At 40.2% G+C, this 18,386-nt stretch overlaps 2 protein-coding genes across 2 annotated transcripts in view; both read right to left on the bottom strand.

The window, feature by feature from the left end:
- LOC137288042 (MOXD1 homolog 1-like) overlaps positions 1–18,386 on the bottom strand; it is a 76,889-nt gene that overhangs the window by 16,336 nt on the left and 42,167 nt on the right. The window lies entirely within an intron of this gene.
- LOC137286627 (mucin-2-like) lies at positions 11,971–17,246 on the bottom strand (the record flags this gene model as incomplete). The annotated part of the gene is made up of 5 exons (XM_067818577.1): positions 11,971–12,353; positions 12,598–13,186; positions 13,517–13,959; positions 15,329–15,488; positions 16,518–17,246. Coding segments are annotated over 5 exons (2,304 nt in total), but the record flags the coding sequence as incomplete, so codon positions are not given.

Genomic DNA, 18,386 nt, shown 5'->3' with positions numbered 1-18,386 from the left:
GGTGTAGTTGTAGTTGCAGTGTAGTTTTAGGTGCAGGTGTAGTTGTTGGTGCAGGTGTAGTTGTAGTTGTAGTCGTAGTTGTAATTGTAGTTGTAGTTGTAGTTGTAGTTGTAGTTGTAGTTGTAGATGTAGTTGTAGTTGTAGTCGTAGTTGTAGTTGTAGGTGTAGGTGTAGTTGTAGTTGTAGTTGCAGTTGTAGGTGTAGTTTTAGCTGTAGTTGTAGTTGTAGTAATAGGTGTAATTGTAGTTGTAGTTGTAGTTGTAGTTGCAGGTGTAGGGGTAGTTGTAGGTGTAGGTGTAGTTGTAGGTGTAGTTGTAGTTGTAGGTGTAGTTGTAGTTGTAGTTGTGGTTGAAGGTGCAGGTGTAGTTGTAGGTGCAGGTGTAGTTGTAGTTGTAGTCGTACTTGTAGTTGTAGGTGTAGTTGTAGGTGTAGTTGTAGTTGTAGTTGTAGTTGTAGTTGTTGTTGTAGTTGTAGGTGTAGTTGTAGGTGTAGGTGTAGTTGTAGTTGTAATTGTAGTTGTCGGTGTAGTTGTAGGTGTAGGTGTAGGTGTAGTTGTAGTTGTAGTTGTAGTTGTAGGTGTAGTTGTAGGCGTAGTTGAAGTTGTAGTTGTAGTTGTAGGTGTAGTTGTAGGTGCAGGTGTAGTTGTAGTTGTAGTTGTAGTAGTAGTTGTAGTTGTAATTGTACTTGTAGTTGTAGGAGTAGTTGTACTTGCAAGTGCAGTTATAGTTGTAGCTGTAGTTGTAACTGTAGGTGTAGTTGTACTTGTAGTTGTAGTTGTAGATGTAGTTGTAGTTGTTTCTGTAGTTGTAGTTGTAGTTGTATTTGTAGTTGTAGGTGTAGGTGTAGTTGCAGTTGTAGTTGTAGTAGTAGTTGTAGTTGTAGTTGTACGTGTAGTTGTAGTTGCAGGTGTTGTTGTAGGTGTAGTTGTAGTTTTAACTATAGGTGTAGGTGTAGTTGCAGGTGTAGTTCTAGGTGTAGTTGTAGTTGTAGTTGCAGTTGTAGTTGTAGTTGTAGGTATAGGGGTAGTTGTAGGTGTAGGTGTAGTTGTAGGTGTAGTTGTTACTGTAGTTGTAGTTATAGTTGTAGGTGTAGTAGTAGGTGTAGGTGTAGTTGCAGTTGTAGTTGTAGTTGTAGGTGTAGTTGTAGTTGTAGTTGTAGTTGTAGTTGTAGTTGTAGTTGTAGGTGTAGTTGTAGTTGTAGGTGTAGGTGTGGTTGTAGTTGTAGTTGTAGTTGTAGGTGTAGGTGTAGTTGTAGTTGTAGTTGTAGTTGTAGGTGTAGTTGTAGGCGTAGTTGAAGTTGTACTTGTAGTTGTAGGTGTAGTTGTAGGTGCAGGTGTAGTTGTAGTTGTAGATGTAGTTGTAGGTGCAGTTGTAGGTGCATTTGTAGTTGTAGTTGTAGTTTTAGGTGTAGGTGTAAGTGTAGTTGTTGTTGTAGTTGTAGTTGTAGTTGTAGTTGTAGGTGTAGGTGTAGTTGTAGTTGTAGTTGTAGTTGTATGTGTAGGTGTAGGTGTAGGTGTAGTTGTAGTTGTAGGTGTAGCTGTAGCTGTAGGTGTAGTTGTAGGTGTAGTTGTGGTTGTGGTTGTAGTTGTAGTTGTATGTGTAGTTGTAGTTGTAGTTGTAGTTGCAGTGTAGTTGTAGGTGCAGATGTAGTTGTAGGTGCAGGTGTAGTTGTAGTGAAGTTGTAGGTGTAGTCGTAGTTTTAGGTGTAGGTGTAGTTGTAGTTGCAGTGTAGTTTTAGGTGCAGGTGTAGTTGTTGGTGCAGGTGTAGTTGTAGTTGTAGTTGTAGTTGTAGTTGTAGCTGTAGGTGTAGTTGTAGTTGTAGTTGTAGTTGTAGGTGCTGTTGTAGGTGCATTTGTAGTTGTAGTTGTAGTTTTAGGTGTAGGTGTAGGTGTAGTTGTAGGTGTAGGTGTAAGTGTAGGTGTTGGTGTAGGTGTAGGTGTAGTTGTAGGTGTAGTTGTAGGTGTAGTTGTAGGTGTAGTTGTAGGTGTAGGTGTAGGTGTAGGTGTAGTAGTAGGTGTAGTTGTAGTTGTAGTTGTAGTTGTAGTTGTAGGTGTAGGTGTAGGTGTAGTTATAGTTGTAGGTGTAGTTGTAGTTGTGGGTGTAGTTGTAGGTGTAGTTGTGGTTGTGGTTGTAGTTGTAGTTGTAGGTGAAGTTGTAGTTGCAGTGTAGTTGTAGGTGCAGATGTAGTTGTAGGTGCAGGTGTAGTTGTAGTTGCAGTGTTGGTTTAGGTGCAGGTGTAGTTGTAGGTGTACGTGTAGTTGTAGTTGTAGTTGTAGGTGTAGTTGTAGTTGTAGGTGTAGGTGTAGTTGTAGTTGTAGTTGTAGTTGTAGTTGTAGTTGTAGTTGTAGTTGTAGGTGTAGTTGTAGGCGTAGTTGAAGTTGTACTTGTAGTTGTAGGTGTAGTTGTAGGTGCAGGTGTAGTTGTAGTTGTAGTTGTAGTTATAGGTGCAGTTGTAGGTGCATTTGTAGTTGTAGTTGTAGTTTTAGGTGTAGGTGTAAGTGTAGTTGTTGTTGTAGTTGTAGTTGTAGTTGTAGTTGTAGGTGTAGGTGTAGGTGTAGTTGTAGTTGTAGTTGTAGTTGTAGGTGTAGGTGTAGGTGTAGATGTGGTTGTGGTTGTAGTTGTAGTTGTAGGTGTAGTTGTAGTTGTAGTTGTAGTTGCAGTGTAGTTGTAGGTGCAGATGTAGTTGTAGGTGCAGGTGTAGTTGTAGGTGAAGTTGTAGGTGTAGTCGTAGTTTTAGGTGTAGGTGTAGTTGTAGTTGCAGTGTAGTTTTAGGTGCAGGTGTAGTTGTTGGTGCAGGTGTAGTTGTAGTTGTAGTCGTAGTTGTAATTGTAGTTGTAGTTGTAGGTGTAGTTGTAGTTGTAGATGTAGTTGTAGTTGTAGTCGTAGTTGTAGTTGTAGGTGTAGGTGTAGTTGTAGTTGTAGTTGCAGTTGTAGGTGTAGTTTTAGCTGTAGTTGTAGTTGTAGTTGTAGGTGTAATTGTAGTTGTAGTTGTAGTTGTAGTTGCAGGTGTAGGTGTAGTTGTAGGTGTAGGTGTAGTTGTAGGTGTAGTTGTAGTTGTGGGTGTAGTTGTAGTTGTAGTTGTGGTTGAAGGTGCAGGTGTAGTTGTAGGTGCAGGTGTAGTTGTAGTTGTAGTCGTACTTGTAGTTGTAGGTGTAGTTGTAGTTGTAGTTGTAGTTGTAGTTGTAGTTGTTGTTGTAGTTGTAGGTGTAGTTGTAGGTGTAGGTGTAGTTGTAGTTGTAATTGTAGTTGTCGGTGTAGTTGTAGGTGTAGGTGTAGGTGTAGTTGTAGTTGTAGTTGTAGTTGTAGGTGTAGTTGTAGGCGTAGTTGAAGTTGTAGTTGTAGTTGTAGGTGTAGTTGTAGGTGCAGGTGTAGTTGTAGTTGTAGTTGTAGTAGTAGTTGTAGTTGTAATTGTACTTGTAGTTGTAGGAGTAGTTGTACTTGTAAGTGCAGTTATAGTTGTAGCTGTAGTTGTAATTGTAGGGGTAGTTGTACTTGTAGTTGTAGTTGTAGATGTACTTGTAGTTGTTTCTGTAGTTGTAGTTGTAGTTGTATTTGTAGTTGTAGGTGTAGGTGTAGTTGCAGTTGTAGTTGTAGTAGTAGTTGTAGTTGTAGTTGTACGTGTAGTTGTAGTTGCAGGTGTTGTTGTAGGTGTAGTTGTAGTTTTAATTATAGGTGTAGGTGTAGTTGCAGGTGTAGTTGTAGGTGTAGTTGTAGTTGTAGTTGCAGTTGTAGTTGTAGTTGTAGGTATAGGGGTAGTTGTAGGTGTAGGTGTAGTTGTAGGTGTAGTTGTTACTGTAGTTGTAGTTATAGTTGTAGTTGTAGGTGTAGGTGTAGTTGTAGTTGTAGTTGTAGTTGTAGGTGTAGGTGTAGTTGTAGTTGTAGTTGTAGTTGTAGGTGTAGTTGTAGGCGTAGTTGAAGTTGTAGTTGTAGTTGTAGTTGTAGTTGTAGCTGCAGGTGTAGTTGTAGTTGTAGTTGTAGTTGTAGGTGCAGTTGTAGGTGCATTTGTAGTTGTAGTTGTAGTTTTAGGTGTAGGTGTAAGTGTAGTTGTTGTTGTAGTTGTAGTTGTAGTTGTAGTTGTAGTTGTAGGTGTAGGTGTAGGTGTAGTTGTAGTTGTAGTTGTAGTTGTATGTGTAGGTGTAGGTGTAGGTGTAGTTGTAGTTGTAGGTGTAGCTGTAGCTGTAGGTGTAGTTGTAGGTGTAGTTGTGGTTGTGGTTGTAGTTGTAGTTGTAGGTGTAGTTGTACGTGTAGTTGTAGTTGCAGTGTAGTTGTAGGTGCAGATGTAGTTGTAGGTGCAGGTGTAGTTGTAGTGAAGTTGTAGGTGTAGTCGTAGTTTTAGGTGTAGGTGTAGTTGTAGTTGCAGTGTAGTTTTAGGTGCAGGTGTAGTTGTTGGTGCAGGTGTAGTTGTAGCTGTAGTCGTAGTTGTAATTGTAGTTGTAGTTGTAGTTGTAGTTGTAGTTGTAGATGTAGTTGTAGTTGTAGTCGTAGTTGTAGTTGTAGGTGTAGGTGTAGTTGTAGTTGTAGTTGCAGTTGTAGGTGTAGTTTTAGCTGTAGTTGTAGTTGTAGTTGTAGGTGTAATTGTAGTTGTAGTTGTAGTTGTAGTTGCAGGTGTAGGGGTAGTTGTAGGTGTAGGTGTAGTTGTAGGTGTAGTTGTAGTTGTAGGTGTAGTTGTAGTTGTAGTTGTGGTTGAAGGTGCAGGTGTAGTTGTAGGTGTAGGTGTAGTTGTAGTTGTAATTGTAGTTGTAGTTGTAGGTGTAGTTGTAGTTGTAGTTGTAGTTGTAGTTGTTGTTGTAGTTGTAGGTGTAGTTGTAGGTGTAGTTGTAGTTGTAGCTGTAATTGTAGTTGTAGGTGTAGTTGTAGTTGTAGGTGTAGGTGTAGTTGTAGCTGTAGTCGTAGTTGTAGTTGTAGTTGTAGTTGTAGTTGTAGTTGTAGTTGTAGTTGTACGTGTAGTTGTAGTTGCAGGTGTTGTTGTAGGTGTAGTTGTAGGTGTCGCTGTAGCTGTAGGTGTAGGTGTAGTTGTAGGTGTAGGTGTAGTTGTAGTTGTAGGTGTAGGTGTAGTTGTAGTTGTAGTTGTAGTTGTAGTTGTAGTTGTAGTTGTAGGTGTAGTTGTAGGCGTAGTTGAAGTTGTAGTTGTAGTTGTAGTTGTAGTTGTAGCTGCAGGTGTAGTTGTAGTTGTAGTTGTAGTTGTAGGTGCTGTTGTAGGTGCATTTGTAGTTATAGTTGTAGTTTTAGGTGTAGGTGTAGGTGTAGTTGTAGGTGTAGGTGTAGGTGTAGGTGTTGGCGTAGGTGTAGGTGTAGTTGTAGGTGTAGTTGTAGGTGTAGTTGTAAGTGTAGGTGTAGGTGTAGGTGTAGTAGTAGGTGTAGTTGTAGTTGTAGTTGTAGTTGTAGTTGTAGGTGTAGGTGTAGGTGTAGTTATAGTTGTAGGTGTAGTTGTAGTTGTGGGTGTAGTTGTAGGTGTAGTTGTGGTTCTGGTTGTAGTTGTAGTTGTAGGTGAAGTTGTAGTTGCAGTGTAGTTGTAGGTGCAGATGTAGTTGTAGGTGCAGGTGTAGTTGTAGTTGCAGTGTAGGTTTAGGTGCAGGTGTAGTTGTAGGTGTACGTGTAGTTGTAGTTGTAGTCGTAGTTGTAATTGTAGTTGTAGGTGTAGGTGTAGTTGTAGGTGTAGTTGTAGTTGTAGGTGTAGTTGTAGTTGTAGTTGTGGTTGAAGGTGCAGGTGTAGTTGTAGGTGCATGTGTAGTTGTAGTTGTAGTCGTACTTGTAGTTGTAGGTGTAGTTGTAGGTGTAGTTGTAGTTGTAGTTGTAGTTGTAGTTGTTGTTGTAGTTGTAGGTGTAGTTGTAGGTGTAGGTGTAGTTGTAGTTGTAATTGTAGTTGTAGCTGTAGTTGTAGTTGTAGGTGTAGGTGTAGTTGTAGCTGTAGTTGTAGTTGTAGTTGTAGTTGTAGTTGTAGTTGTAGTTGCACGTGTAGTTGTAGGTGCAGGTGTTGTTGTAGGTGTAGTTTTAGGTGTCGTTGTAGCTGTAGGTGTAGGTGTAGTTGTAGGTGTAGGTGTAGTTGTAGTTGTAGGTGTAGGTGTAGTTGTAGTTGTAGTTGTAGTTGTAGTTGTGGGTGTAGTTGTAGGCGTAGTTGAAGTTGTAGTTGTAGTTGTAGTTGTAGTTGTAGCTGCAGGTGTAGTTGTAGTTGTAGTTGTAGTTGTAGTTGTAGGTGCTGTTGTAGGTGCATTTGTAGTTGTAGTTGTAGTTTTAGGTGTAGGTGTAGGTGTAGTTGTAGGTGTAGGTGTAGGTGTAGGTGTTGGTGTAGGTGTAGGTGTAGTTGTAGGTGTAGTTGTAGGTGTAGTTGTAGGTGTAGTTGTAGGTGTAGGTGTAGGTGTAGGTGTAGTAGTAGGTGTAGTTGTAGTTGTAGTTGTAGTTGTAGTTGTAGGTGTAGGTGTAGGTGTAGTTATAGTTGTAGGTGTAGTTGTAGTTGTGGGTGTAGTTGTAGGTGTAGTTGTGGTTCTGGTTGTAGTTGTAGTTGTAGGTGAAGTTGTAGTTGCAGTGTAGTTGTAGGTGCAGATGTAGTTGTAGGTGCAGGTGTAGTTGTAGTTGCAGTGTAGGTTTAGGTGCAGGTGTAGTTGTAGGTGTACGTGTAGTTGTAGTTGTAGTCGTAGTTGTAATTGTAGTTGTAGGTGTAGTTGTAGTTGTAGTTGTAGGTGTAGTTGTAGTTGTAGTTGTAGTTGTAGTTGTAGTTGTAGTTGCAGTTGTAGTTGTAGGTGTAGGTGTAGTTGTAGTTGTAGTTGTAGTTGTAGGTGTAGGTGTAGTTGTAGGTGTAGTTGTAGGTGTAGTTGTGGTTGTGGTTTTAGTTGTAGTTGTAGTTGTAGTTGTAGTTGTAGTTGTAGTTGTAGTTGTAGATGTAGTTGTGGTTGTGGTTGTAGTTGTAGGTGTAGGTGTAGTTGTAGTTGTAGTTGTAGTTGTAGGTGTAGTTGTAGTTGTAGTTGTAGTTGTAGCTGTAGTTGTAGTTGTAGTTGTAGGTGTAGGTGTAGGTGTAGGTGTAGGTGTAGTTGTAGGTGTAGTTGTAGGTGTCGTTGTAGCTGTAGGTGTAGGTGTAGTTGTAGGTGTAGGTGTAGTTGTAGTTGTAGGTGTAGGTGTAGGTGTAGGTGTAGTTGTAGTTGTAGTTGTAGTTGTAGGTGTAGTTGTAGGCGTAGTTGAAGTTGTAGTTGTAGTTGTAGGTGTAGTTGTAGGTGCAGGTGTAGATGTAGTTGTAGTTGTAGTTGTAGGTGTTGTTGTAGGTGCATTTGTAGATGTACTTGTAGTTTTAGGTGTAGGTGTAGGTGTAGTTGTAGGTGTAGTTGTAGTTGTAGGTGTAGGTGTATGTGTAGGTGTAGTTGTAGTTGTACTTGTAGTTGTAGTTGTAGTTGCAGTTGTTGTTGTAGGTGTAGGTGTAGGTGTAGTTGTAGTTATAGTTGTAGGTGTAGTTGTAGTTGTAGGTGTAGTTGTAGGTGTAGTTGTGGTTGTGGTTGTAGTTGTAGTTGTAGTTGTAGTTGTAGTTGTAGTTGTAGGTGAAGTTGTAGTTGCAGTGTAGTTGTAGGTGCAGGTGTAGTTGTAGGTGCAGGTGTAGTTGTAGGTGAAGTTGTAGGTGTAGTCGTAGTTGTAGGTGTAGGTGTAGTTGTAGTTGCAGTGTAGGTTTAGGTGCAGGTGTAGTTGTAGGTGTAGGTGTAGTTGTAGTTGTAGTCGTAGTTGTAATTGTAGGTGTAGTTGTAGTTGTAGTTGTAGTTGTAGGTGTAGTTGTAGTTGTAGGTGTAGGTGTAGTTGTAGTTGTAGTTGTAGGTGTAGTTGTAGTTGTAGGTGTAGTTGTAGGTGTAGCTGTGGTTGTGGTTGTAGTTGTAGTTGTAGGTGTAGTTGTAGTTGCAGTGTAGTTGTAGGTGTAGATTTAGTTGTAGGTGCAGGTGTATTTGTAGGTGAAGTTGTAGGTGTAGTCGTAGTTGTAGGTGTAGGTGTGGCTGTAGTTGCAGTGTAGGTTTAGGTGCAGTTGTAGTTGTAGGTGCAGGTGTAGTTGTAGTTGTAGTCGTAGTTGTAATTGTAGTTGTAGTTGTAGTTGTAGTTGTAGTTGTAGTTGTAGGTGTAGTTGTAGTTGTAGTTGTAGTTGTAGTTGTAGGTGTAGTTGTAGTTGTAGTTGTAGGTGTAGGTGTAGTTGTAGTTGTAGTTGTAGGTGTAGTTGTAGTTGTAGGGGTAGTTGTAGTTGTAGGTGTAGGTGTAGTTGTAGTTGTAGGGGTAGTTGTAGGTGTAGGTGTAGGTGTAGGTGTAGGTGTAGTTGTAGTTGTAGTTGTAATTGTAGTTGTAGTTGTAGTTGCAGTTGCAGTTGTAGTTGTAGGTGTAGGTGTAGTTGTAGTTGTAGTTGTAGTTGTAGGTGTAGGTGTAGTTGTAGGTGTAGTTGTAGGTGTAGTTGTGGTTGTGGTTTTAGTTGTAGTTGTAGTTGTAGTTGTAGTTGTAGTTGTAGTTGTAGATGTAGTTGTGGTTGTGGTTGTAGTTGTAGGTGTAGGTGTAGTTGTAGTTGTAGTTGTAGTTGTAGTTGTAGTTGTAGTTGTAGTTGTACGTGTAGTTGTAGTTGCAGGTGTTGTTGTAGGTGTAGTTGTAGTTGTAGGTATAGGTGTAGGTGTAGTTGTTGGTGTAGTTGTAGTTGTAGTTGTAGTTGTAGTTGTAGCTGTAGTTGTGGTTGTAGTTGTAGGTGTAGGTGTAGGTGTAGGTGTAGGTGTAGGTGTAGTTGTAGGTGTAGTTGTAGGTGTCGTTGTAACTGTAGGTGTAGGTGTAGTTGTAGGTGTAGGTGTAGTTGTAGTTGTAGGTGTAGGTGTAGGTGTAGGTGTAGTTGTAGTTGTAGTTGTAGTTGTAGGTGTAGTTGTAGGCGTAGTTGAAGTTGTAGTTGTAGTTGTAGGTGTAGTTGTAGGTGCAGTTGCAGTTGTAGTTGTAGGTGTAGTTGTAGTTGTAAGTGTAGTTGTAGTTGTAGTTGTAGGTGTAGTTGTAGTTGTAGTTGTAGATGTAGTTGTAGGTGTAGTTGTAGTTGTAGTTGTAGTTGTAGTTGTAGGTGTAGTTGTAGGTGTAGTTGTAGTTGTAGTTGTAGTTGTAGGTGTAGTTGTAGTTGTAGTTGTAGGTGTAGGTGTAGTTGTAGTTGTAGTTGTAGGTGTAGTTGTAGTTGTAGGGGTAGTTGTAGTTGTAGGTGTAGGTGTAGTTGTAGTTGTAGGGGTAGTTGTAGGTGTAGGTGTAGGTGTAGGTGTAGGTGTAGTTGTAGTTGTAGTTGTAATTGTAGTTGTAGTTGTAGTTGCAGTTGCAGTTGTAGTTGTAGGTGTAGGTGTAGTTGTAGTTGTAGTTGTAGTTGTAGGTGTAGGTGTAGTTGTAGGTGTAGTTGTAGGTGTAGTTGTGGTTGTGGTTTTAGTTGTAGTTTTAGTTGTAGTTGTAGTTGTAGTTGTAGTTGTAGATGTAGTTGTGGTTGTGGTTGTAGTTGTAGGTGTAGGTGTAGTTGTAGTTGTAGTTGTAGTTGTAGTTGTAGTTGTAGTTGTAGTTGTACGTGTAGTTGTAGTTGCAGGTGTTGTTGTAGGTGTAGTTGTAGTTGTAGGTATAGGTGTAGGTGTAGTTGTTGGTGTAGTTGTAGTTGTAGTTGTAGTTGTAGTTGTAGCTGTAGTTGTGGTTGTAGTTGTAGGTGTAGGTGTAGGTGTAGGTGTAGGTGTAGGTGTAGTTGTAGGTGTACTTGTAGGTGTCGTTGTAGCTGTAGGTGTAGGTGTAGTTGTAGGTGTAGGTGTAGTTGTAGTTGTAGGTGTAGGTGTAGGTGTAGGTGTAGTTGTAGTTGTAGTTGTAGTTGTAGGTGTAGTTGTAGGCGTAGTTGAAGTTGTAGTTGTAGTTGTAGGTGTAGTTGTAGGTGCAGTTGCAGTTGTAGTTGTAGGTGTAGTTGTAGTTGTAAGTGTAGTTGTAGTTGTAGTTGTAGGTGTAGTTGTAGTTGTAGTTGTAGATGTAGTTGTAGGTGTAGTTGTAGTTGTAGTTGTAGTTGTAGTTGTAGGTGTAGTTGTAGGTGTAGTTGTAGTTGTAGTTGTAGTTGTAGGTGTAGTTGTAGTTGTAGTTGTAGGTGTAGGTGTAGTTGTAGTTGTAGTTGTAGGTGTAGTTGTAGTTGTAGGGGTAGTTGTAGTTGTAGGTGTAGGTGTAGTTGTAGTTGTAGGGGTAGTTGTAGGTGTAGGTGTAGGTGTAGGTGTAGGTGTAGTTGTAGTTGTAGTGGTAATTGTAGTTGTAGTTGTAGTTGCAGTTGCAGTTGTAGTTGTAGGTGTAGGTGTAGGTGTAGTTGTAGTTGTAGTTGTAGTTGTAGGTGTAGGTGTAGTTGTAGGTGTAGTTGTAGGTGTAGTTGTGGTTGTGGTTTTAGTTGTAGTTGTAGTTGTAGTTGTAGTTGTAGTTGTAGTTGTAGATGTAGTTGTGGTTGTGGTTGTAGTTGTAGGTGTAGGTGTAGTTGTAGTTGTAGTTGTAGTTGTAGGTGTAGTTGTAGTTGTAGTTGTAGTTGTAGTTGTACGTGTAGTTGTAGTTGCAGGTGTTGTTGTAGGTGTAGTTGTAGTTGTAGGTATAGGTGTAGGTGTAGTTGTTGGTGTAGTTGTAGTTGTAGTTGTAGTTGTAGTTGTAGCTGTAGTTGTAGTTGTAGGTGTAGGTGTAGGTGTAGGTGTAGGTGTAGGTGTAGTTGTAGGTGTAGTTGTAGGTGTCGTTGTAGCTGTAGGTGTAGGTGTAGTTGTAGGTGTAGGTGTAGGTGTAGTTGTAGTTGTAGGTGTAGGTGTAGGTGTAGGTGTAGTTGTAGTTGTAGTTGTAGTTGTAGGTGTAGTTGTAGGCGTAGTTGAAGTTGTAGTTGTAGTTGTAGGTGTAGTTGTAGGTGCAGGTGTAGTTGTAGTTGTAGTTGTGGTTGTAGGTGCTGTTGTAGGTGCATTTGTAGATGTAGTTGTAGTTTTAGGTGTAGGTGTAGGTGTAGTTGTAGGTGTAGTTGTAGTTGTAGGTGTAGTTGTATGTGTAGGTGTACTTGTAGTTGTAGTTGTAGTTGTAGTTGTAGTTGTAGTTGCAGTTGTTGTTGTAGGTGTAGGTGTAGTTGTAGTTATAGTTGTAGGTGTAGTTGTAGTTGTAGGTGTAGTTGTAGGTGTAGTTGTGGTTGTGGTTGTAGTTGTAGTTGTAGTTGTAGTTGTAGGTGAAGTTGTAGTTGCAGTGTAGTTGTAGGTGCAGGTGTAGTTGTAGGTGCAGGTGTAGTTGTAGGTGAAGTTGTAGGTGTAGTCGTAGTTGTAGGTGTAGGTGTAGTTGTAGCTGCAGTGTAGGTTTACGAGCAGGTGTAGTTGTAGGTGTAGGTGTAGTTGTAGTTGTAGTCGTAGTTGTAATTGTAGGTGTAGTTGTAGTTGTAGTTGTAGTTGTAGGTGTAGTTGTAGTTGTAGGTGTAGGTGTAGTTGTAGTTGTAGTTGTAGGTGTACTTGTAGTTGTAGGTGTAGTTGTAGGTGTAGTTGTGGTTGTGGTTGTAGTTGTAGTTGTAGGTGTAGTTGTAGTTGTAGTTGCAGTGTAGTTGTAGGTGTAGATTTAGTTGTAGGTGCAGGTGTATTTGTAGGTGAAGTTGTAGGTGTAGTCGTAGTTGTAGGTGTAGGTGTGGCTGTAGTTGCAGTGTAGGTTTAGGTGCAGGTGTAGTTGTAGGTGCAGGTGTAGTTGTAGTTGTAGTTGTAGGTGTAGTTGTAGGCGTAGTTGAAGTTGTAGTTGTAGTTATAGGTGTAGTTGTAGGTGCAGGTGTAGTTGTAGTTGTTTCTGTAGTTGTAGTTGTAGTTGTATTTGTAGTTGTAGGTGTAGGTGTAGTTGCAGTTGTAGTTGTAGTAGTAGTTGTAGTTGTAGTTGTAGGTGTCGTTGTAGCTGTAGGTGTAGGTGTAGTTGCAGGTGTAGGTGTAGTTGTAGTTGTAGGTGTAGGTGTAGGTGTAGTTGTAGTTGTAGTTGTAGTTGTAGGTGTAGTTGTAGGCGTAGTTGAAGTTGTAGTTGTAGTTGTAGTTGTAGTTGTAGCTGCAGGTGTAGTTGTAGTTGTAGTTGTAGTTGTAGGTGCTGTTGTAGGTGCATTTGTAGTTGTAGTTGTAGTTTTAGGTGTAGGTGTAGGTGTAGTTGTAGGTGTAGGTGTAAGTGTAGGTGTTGGTGTAGGTGTAGGTGTAGTTGTAGGTGTAGTTGTAGGTGTAGTTGTAGGTGTAGTTGTAGGTGTAGGTGTAGGTGTAGGTGTAGTAGTAGGTGTAGTTGTAGTTGTAGTTGTAGTTGTAGTTGTAGGTGTAGGTGTAGGTGTAGTTATAGTTGTAGGTGTAGTTGTAGTTGTGGGTGTAGTTGTAGGTGTAGTTGTGGTTGTGGTTGTAGTTGTAGTTGTAGGTGAAGTTGTAGTTGCAGTGTAGTTGTAGGTGCAGATGTAGTTGTAGGTGCAGGTGTAGTTGTAGTTGCAGTGTAGGTTTAGGTGCAGGTGTAGTTGTAGGTGTACGTGTAGTTGTAGTTGTAGTCGTAGTTGTAATTGTAGTTGTAGGTGTAGTTGTAGTTGTAGTTGTAGGTGTAGTTGTAGTTGTAGGTGTAGTTGTAGTTGTAGTTGTAGTTTTAGTTGTAGTTGCAGTTGTAGTTGTAGTTGTAGGTGTAGTTGTAGTTGTAGTTGTAGGTGTAGGTGTAGTTGTAGGTGTAGTTGTAGGTGTAGTTGTGGTTGTGGTTTTAGTTGTAGTTGTAGTTGTAGTTGTAGTTGTAGTTGTAGTTGTAGATGTAGTTGTGGTTGTGGTTGTGGTTGTAGGTGTAGGTGTAGGTGTAGTTGTAGTTGTAGTTGTAGGTGTAGTTGTAGTTGTAGTTGTAGTTGTAGTTGTAGTTGTACGTGTAGCTGTAGTTGCAGGTGTTGTTGTAGGTGTAGTTGTAGTTTTAGGTATAGGTGTAGGTGTAGTTGTTGGTGTAGTTGTAGTTGTAGTTGTAGTTGTAGTTGTAGTTGTAGGTGTAGGTGTAGGTGTAGGTGTAGGTGTAGGTGTAGTTGTAGGTGTAGTTGTTGGTGTCGTTGTAGCTGTAGGTGTAGGAGTAGTTGTAGGTGTAGGTGTAGTTGTAGTTGTAGGTGTAGGTGTAGGTGTAGGTGTAGGTGTAGTTGTAGTTGTAGTTGTAGGTGTAGTTGTAGGCGTAGTTGAAGTTGTAGTTGTAGTTATAGGTGTAGTTGTAGGTGCAGGTGTAGTTGTAGTTGTAGTTGTAGTAGTAGTTGTAGTTGTAATTGTACTTGTAGTTGTAGGAGTAGTTGTACTTGTAGGTGCAGTTATAGTTGTAGGTGTAGTTGTAATTGTAGGTGTAGTTGTAGTTGTAGTTGTAGTTGTAGATGTAGTTGTAGTTGTTTCTGTAGTTGTAGTTGTAGTTGTATTTGTAGTTGTAGGTGTAGGTGTAGTTGCAGTTGTAGTTGTAGTAGTAGTTGTAGTTGTAGTTGTACGTGTAGTTGTAGTTACAGGTGTTGTTGTAGGTGTAGTTGTAGTTTTAGGTATAGGTGTAGGTGTAGTTGCAGGTGTAGTTGTAGGTGTAGTTGTAGTTGTAGTTGCAGTTGTAGTTGTAGTTGTAGGTATAGGGGTAGTTGTAGTTGTAGTTGTAGTTGTAGGTGTAGTTGTAGGCGTAGTTGAAGTTGTAGTTGTAGTTGTAGTTGTAGTTGTAGCTGCAGGTGTAGTTGTAGTTGTAGTTGTAGTTGTAGGTGCTGTTGTAGGTGCATTTGTAGTTGTAGTTGTAGTTTTAGGTGTAGGTGTAGGTGTAGTTGTAGGTGTAGGTGTAAGTGTAGGTGTTGGTGCAGGTGTAGGTGTAGTTGTAGGTGTAGTTGTAGGTGTAGTTGTAGGTGTAGTTGTAGGTGTAGGTGTAGGTGTAGGTGTAGTAGTAGGTGTAGTTGTAGTTGTAGTTGTAGTTGTAGTTGTAGGTGTAGGTGTAGGTGTAGTTATAGTTGTAGGTGTAGTTGTAGTTGTGGGTGTAGTTGTAGGTGTAGTTGTGGTTGTGGTTGTAGTTGTAGTTGTAGGTGAAGTTGTAGTTGCAGTGTAGTTGTAGGTGCAGATGTAGTTGTAGGTGCAGGTGTAGTTGTAGTTGCAGTGTAGGTTTAGGTGCAGGTGTAGTTGTAGGTGTACGTGTAGTTGTAGTTGTAGTCGTAGTTGTAATTGTAGTTGTAGGTGTAGTTGTAGTTGTAGTTGTAGGTGTAGTTGTAGTTGTAGGTGTAGTTGTAGTTGTAGTTGTAGTTTTAGTTGTAGTTGCAGTTGTAGTTGTAGTTGTAGGTGTAGTTGTAGTTGTAGTTGTAGTTGTAGGTGTAGGTGTAGTTGTAGGTGTAGTTGTAGGTGTAGTTGTGGTTGTGGTTTTAGTTGTAGTTGTAGTTGTAGTTGTAGTTGTAGTTGTAGTTGTAGATGTAGTTGTGGTTGTGGTTGTGGTTGTAGGTGTAGGTGTAGGTGTAGTTGTAGTTGTAGTTGTAGGTGTAGTTGTAGTTGTAGTTGTAGTTGTAGTTGTAGTTGTACGTGTAGCTGTAGTTGCAGGTGTTGTTGTAGGTGTAGTTGTAGTTTTAGGTATAGGTGTAGGTGTAGTTGTTGGTGTAGTTGTAGTTGTAGTTGTAGTTGTAGTTGTAGTTGTAGGTGTAGGTGTAGGTGTAGGTGTAGGTGTAGGTGTAGTTGTAGGTGTAGTTGTTGGTGTCGTTGTAGCTGTAGGTGTAGGAGTAGTTGTAGGTGTAGGTGTAGTTGTAGTTGTAGGTGTAGGTGTAGGTGTAGGTGTAGGTGTAGTTGTAGTTGTAGTTGTAGGTGTAGTTGTAGGCGTAGTTGAAGTTGTAGTTGTAGTTATAGGTGTAGTTGTAGGTGCAGGTGTAGTTGTAGTTGTAGTTGTAGTAGTAGTTGTAGTTGTAATTGTACTTGTAGTTGTAGGAGTAGTTGTACTTGTAGGTGCAGTTATAGTTGTAGCTGTAGTTGTAATTGTAGGTGTAGTTGTAGTTGTAGTTGTAGTTGTAGATGTAGTTGTAGTTGTTTCTGTAGTTGTAGTTGTAGTTGTATTTGTAGTTGTAGGTGTAGGTGTAGTTGCAGTTGTAGTTGTAGTAGTAGTTGTAGTTGTAGTTGTACGTGTAGTTGTAGTTACAGGTGTTGTTGTAGGTGTAGTTGTAGTTTTAGGTATAGGTGTAGGTGTAGTTGCAGGTGTAGTTGTAGGTGTAGTTGTAGTTGTAGTTGCAGTTGTAGTTGTAGTTGTAGGTATAGGGGTAGTTGTAGGTGTAGGTGTAGTTGTAGGTGTAGTTGTTACTGTAGTTGTAGTTATAGTTGTAGGTGTAGTAGTAGGTGTAGGTGTAGTTGTAGTTGTAGGTGTAGGTGTAGTTATAGTTGTAGTTGTAGTTGTAGGTGTAGGTGTAGTTGTAGTTGTAGTTGTAGTTGTAGGTGTAGTTGTAGGTGTAGGTGTAGTTGTAGTTGTAGGTGTAGGTGTAGTTGTAGTTGTAGTTGTAGTTGTAGGTGTAGGTGTAGTTGTAGTTGTAGTTGTAGTTGTAGGTGTAGTTGTAGGCGTAGTTGAAGTTGTACTTGTAGTTGTAGGTGTAGTTGTAGGTGCAGGTGTAGTTGTAGTTGTAGTTGTAGTTGTAGGTGCAGTTGTAGGTGCATTTGTAGTTGTAGTTGTAGTTTTAGGTGTAGGTGTAAGTGTAGTTGTTGTTGTAGTTGTAGTTGTAGTTGTAGTTGTAGGTGTAGGTGTAGTTGTAGTTGTAGTTGTAGTTGTATGTGTAGGTGTAGGTGTAGGTGTAGTTGTAGTTGTAGGTGTAGCTGTAGCTGTAGGTGTAGTTGTAGGTGTAGTTGTGGTTGTGGTTGTAGTTGTAGTTGTAGTTGTAGGTGTAGTTGTAGTTGTAGTTGTAGTTGTAGTTGCAGTGTAGTTGTAGGTGCAGATGTAGTTGTAGGTGCAGGTGTAGTTGTAGTGAAGTTGTAGGTGTAGTCGTAGTTTTAGGTGTAGGTGTAGTTGTAGTTGCAGTGTAGTTTTAGGTGCAGGTGTAGTTGTTGGTGCAGGTGTAGTTGTAGTTGTAGTCGTAGTTGTAATTGTAGTTGTAGTTGTAGTTGTAGTTGTAGTTGTAGATGTAGTTGTAGTTGTAGTCGTAGTTGTAGTTGTAGGTGTAGGTGTAGTTGTAGTTGTAGTTGCAGTTGTAGGTGTAGTTTTAGCTGTAGTTGTAGTTGTAGTTGTAGGTGTAATTGTAGTTGTAGTTGTAGTTGTAGTTGCAGGTGTAGGGGTAGTTGTAGGTGTAGGTGTAGTTGTAGGTGTAGTTGTAGTTGTAGGTGTAGTTGTAGTTGTAGTTGTGGTTGAAGGTGCAGGTGTAGTTGTAGGTGTAGGTGTAGTTGTAGTTGTAATTGTAGTTGTAGTTGTAGGTGTAGTTGTAGTTGTAGTTGTAGTTGTAGTTGTTGTTGTAGTTGTAGGTGTAGTTGTAGGTGTAGGTGTAGTTGTAGCTGTAATTGTAGTTGTAGGTGTAGTTGTAGTTGTAGGTGTAGGTGTAGTTGTAGCTGTAGTCGTAGTTGTAGTTGTAGTTGTAGTTGTAGTTGTAGTTGTAGTTGTACGTGTAGTTGTAGTTACAGGTGTTGTTGTAGGTGTAGTTGTAGTTTTAGGTATAGGTGTAGGTGTAGTTGCAGGTGTAGTTGTAGGTGTAGTTGTAGTTGTAGTTGCAGTTGTAGTTGTAGTTGTAGGTATAGGGGTAGTTGTAGGTGTAGGTGTAGTTGTAGGTGTAGTTGTTACTGTAGTTGTAGTTATAGTTGTAGGTGTAGTAGTAGGTGTAGGTGTAGTTGTAGTTGTAGGTGTAGGTGTAGTTGTAGTTGTAGTTGTAGTTGTAGGTGTAGGTGTAGTTGTAGTTGTAGTTGTAGTTGTAGGTGTAGTTGTAGGTGTAGGTGTAGTTGTAGTTGTAGGTGTAGGTGTAGTTGTAGTTGTAGTTGTAGTTGTAGGTGTAGGTGTAGTTGTAGTTGTAGTTGTAGTTGTAGGTGTAGTTGTAGGCGTAGTTGAAGTTGTACTTGTAGTTGTAGGTGTAGTTGTAGGTGCAGGTGTAGTTGTAGTTGTAGTTGTAGTTGTAGGTGCAGTTGTAGGTGCATTTGTAGTTGTAGTTGTAGTTTTAGGTGTAGGTGTAAGTGTAGTTGTTGTTGTAGTTGTAGTTGTAGTTGTAGTTGTAGGTGTAGGTGTAGTTGTAGTTGTAGTTGTAGTTGTATGTGTAGGTGTAGGTGTAGGTGTAGTTGTAGTTGTAGGTGTAGCTGTAGCTGTAGGTGTAGTTGTAGGTGTAGTTGTGGTTGTGGTTGTAGTTGTAGTTGTAGTTGTAGGTGTAGTTGTAGTTGTAGTTGTAGTTGTAGTTGCAGTGTAGTTGTAGGTGCAGATGTAGTTGTAGGTGCAGGTGTAGTTGTAGTGAAGTTGTAGGTGTAGTCGTAGTTTTAGGTGTAGGTGTAGTTGTAGTTGCAGTGTAGTTTTAGGTGCAGGTGTAGTTGTTGGTGCAGGTGTAGTTGTAGTTGTAGTCGTAGTTGTAATTGTAGTTGTAGTTGTAGTTGTAGTTGTAGTTGTAGATGTAGTTGTAGTTGTAGTCGTAGTTGTAGTTGTAGGTGTAGGTGTAGTTGTAGTTGTAGTTGCAGTTGTAGGTGTAGTTTTAGCTGTAGTTGTAGTTGTAGTTGTAGGTGTAATTGTAGTTGTAGTTGTAGTTGTAGTTGCAGGTGTAGGGGTAGTTGTAGGTGTAGGTGTAGTTGTAGGTGTAGTTGTAGTTGTAGGTGTAGTTGTAGTTGTAGTTGTGGTTGAAGGTGCAGGTGTAGTTGTAGGTGTAGGTGTAGTTGTAGTTGTAATTGTAGTTGTAGTTGTAGGTGTAGTTGTAGTTGTAGTTGTAGTTGTAGTTGTTGTTGTAGTTGTAGGTGTAGTTGTAGGTGTAGGTGTAGTTGTAGCTGTAATTGTAGTTGTAGGTGTAGTTGTAGTTGTAGGTGTAGGTGTAGTTGTAGCTGTAGTCGTAGTTGTAGTTGTAGTTGTAGTTGTAGTTGTAGTTGTAGTTGTAGTTGTACGTGTAGTTGTAGTTGCAGGTGTTGTTGTAGGTGTAGTTGTAGGTGTCGTTGTAGCTGTAGGTGTAGGTGTAGTTGTAGGTGTAGGTGTAGTTGTAGTTGTAGTTGTAGGTGTAGTTGTAGTTGTAGTTGTAGTTGTAGTTGTAGGTGTAGTTGTAGGCGTAGTTGAAGTTGTAGTTGTAGTTGTAGTTGTAGTTGTAGTTGTAGCTGCAGGTGTAGTTGTAGTTGTAGTTGTAGTTGTAGGTGCTGTTGTAGGTGCATTTGTAGTTATAGTTGTAGTTTTAGGTGTAGGTGTAGGTGTAGTTGTAGGTGTAGGTGTAGGTGTAGGTGTTGGTGTAGGTGTAGGTGTAGTTGTAGGTGTAGTTGTAGGTGTAGTTGTAAGTGTAGGTGTAGGTGTAGGTGTAGTAGTAGGTGTAGTTGT

The sequence above is a fragment of the Haliotis asinina genome, chromosome 6 (genome assembly GCF_037392515.1).
Source record: "Haliotis asinina isolate JCU_RB_2024 chromosome 6, JCU_Hal_asi_v2, whole genome shotgun sequence".
Lineage (NCBI taxonomy): Eukaryota > Metazoa > Mollusca > Gastropoda > Lepetellida > Haliotidae > Haliotis > Haliotis asinina.
Note: the sequence above shows the minus strand (reverse complement) of the source record. Positions and strands in the feature narration are given on the sequence as shown.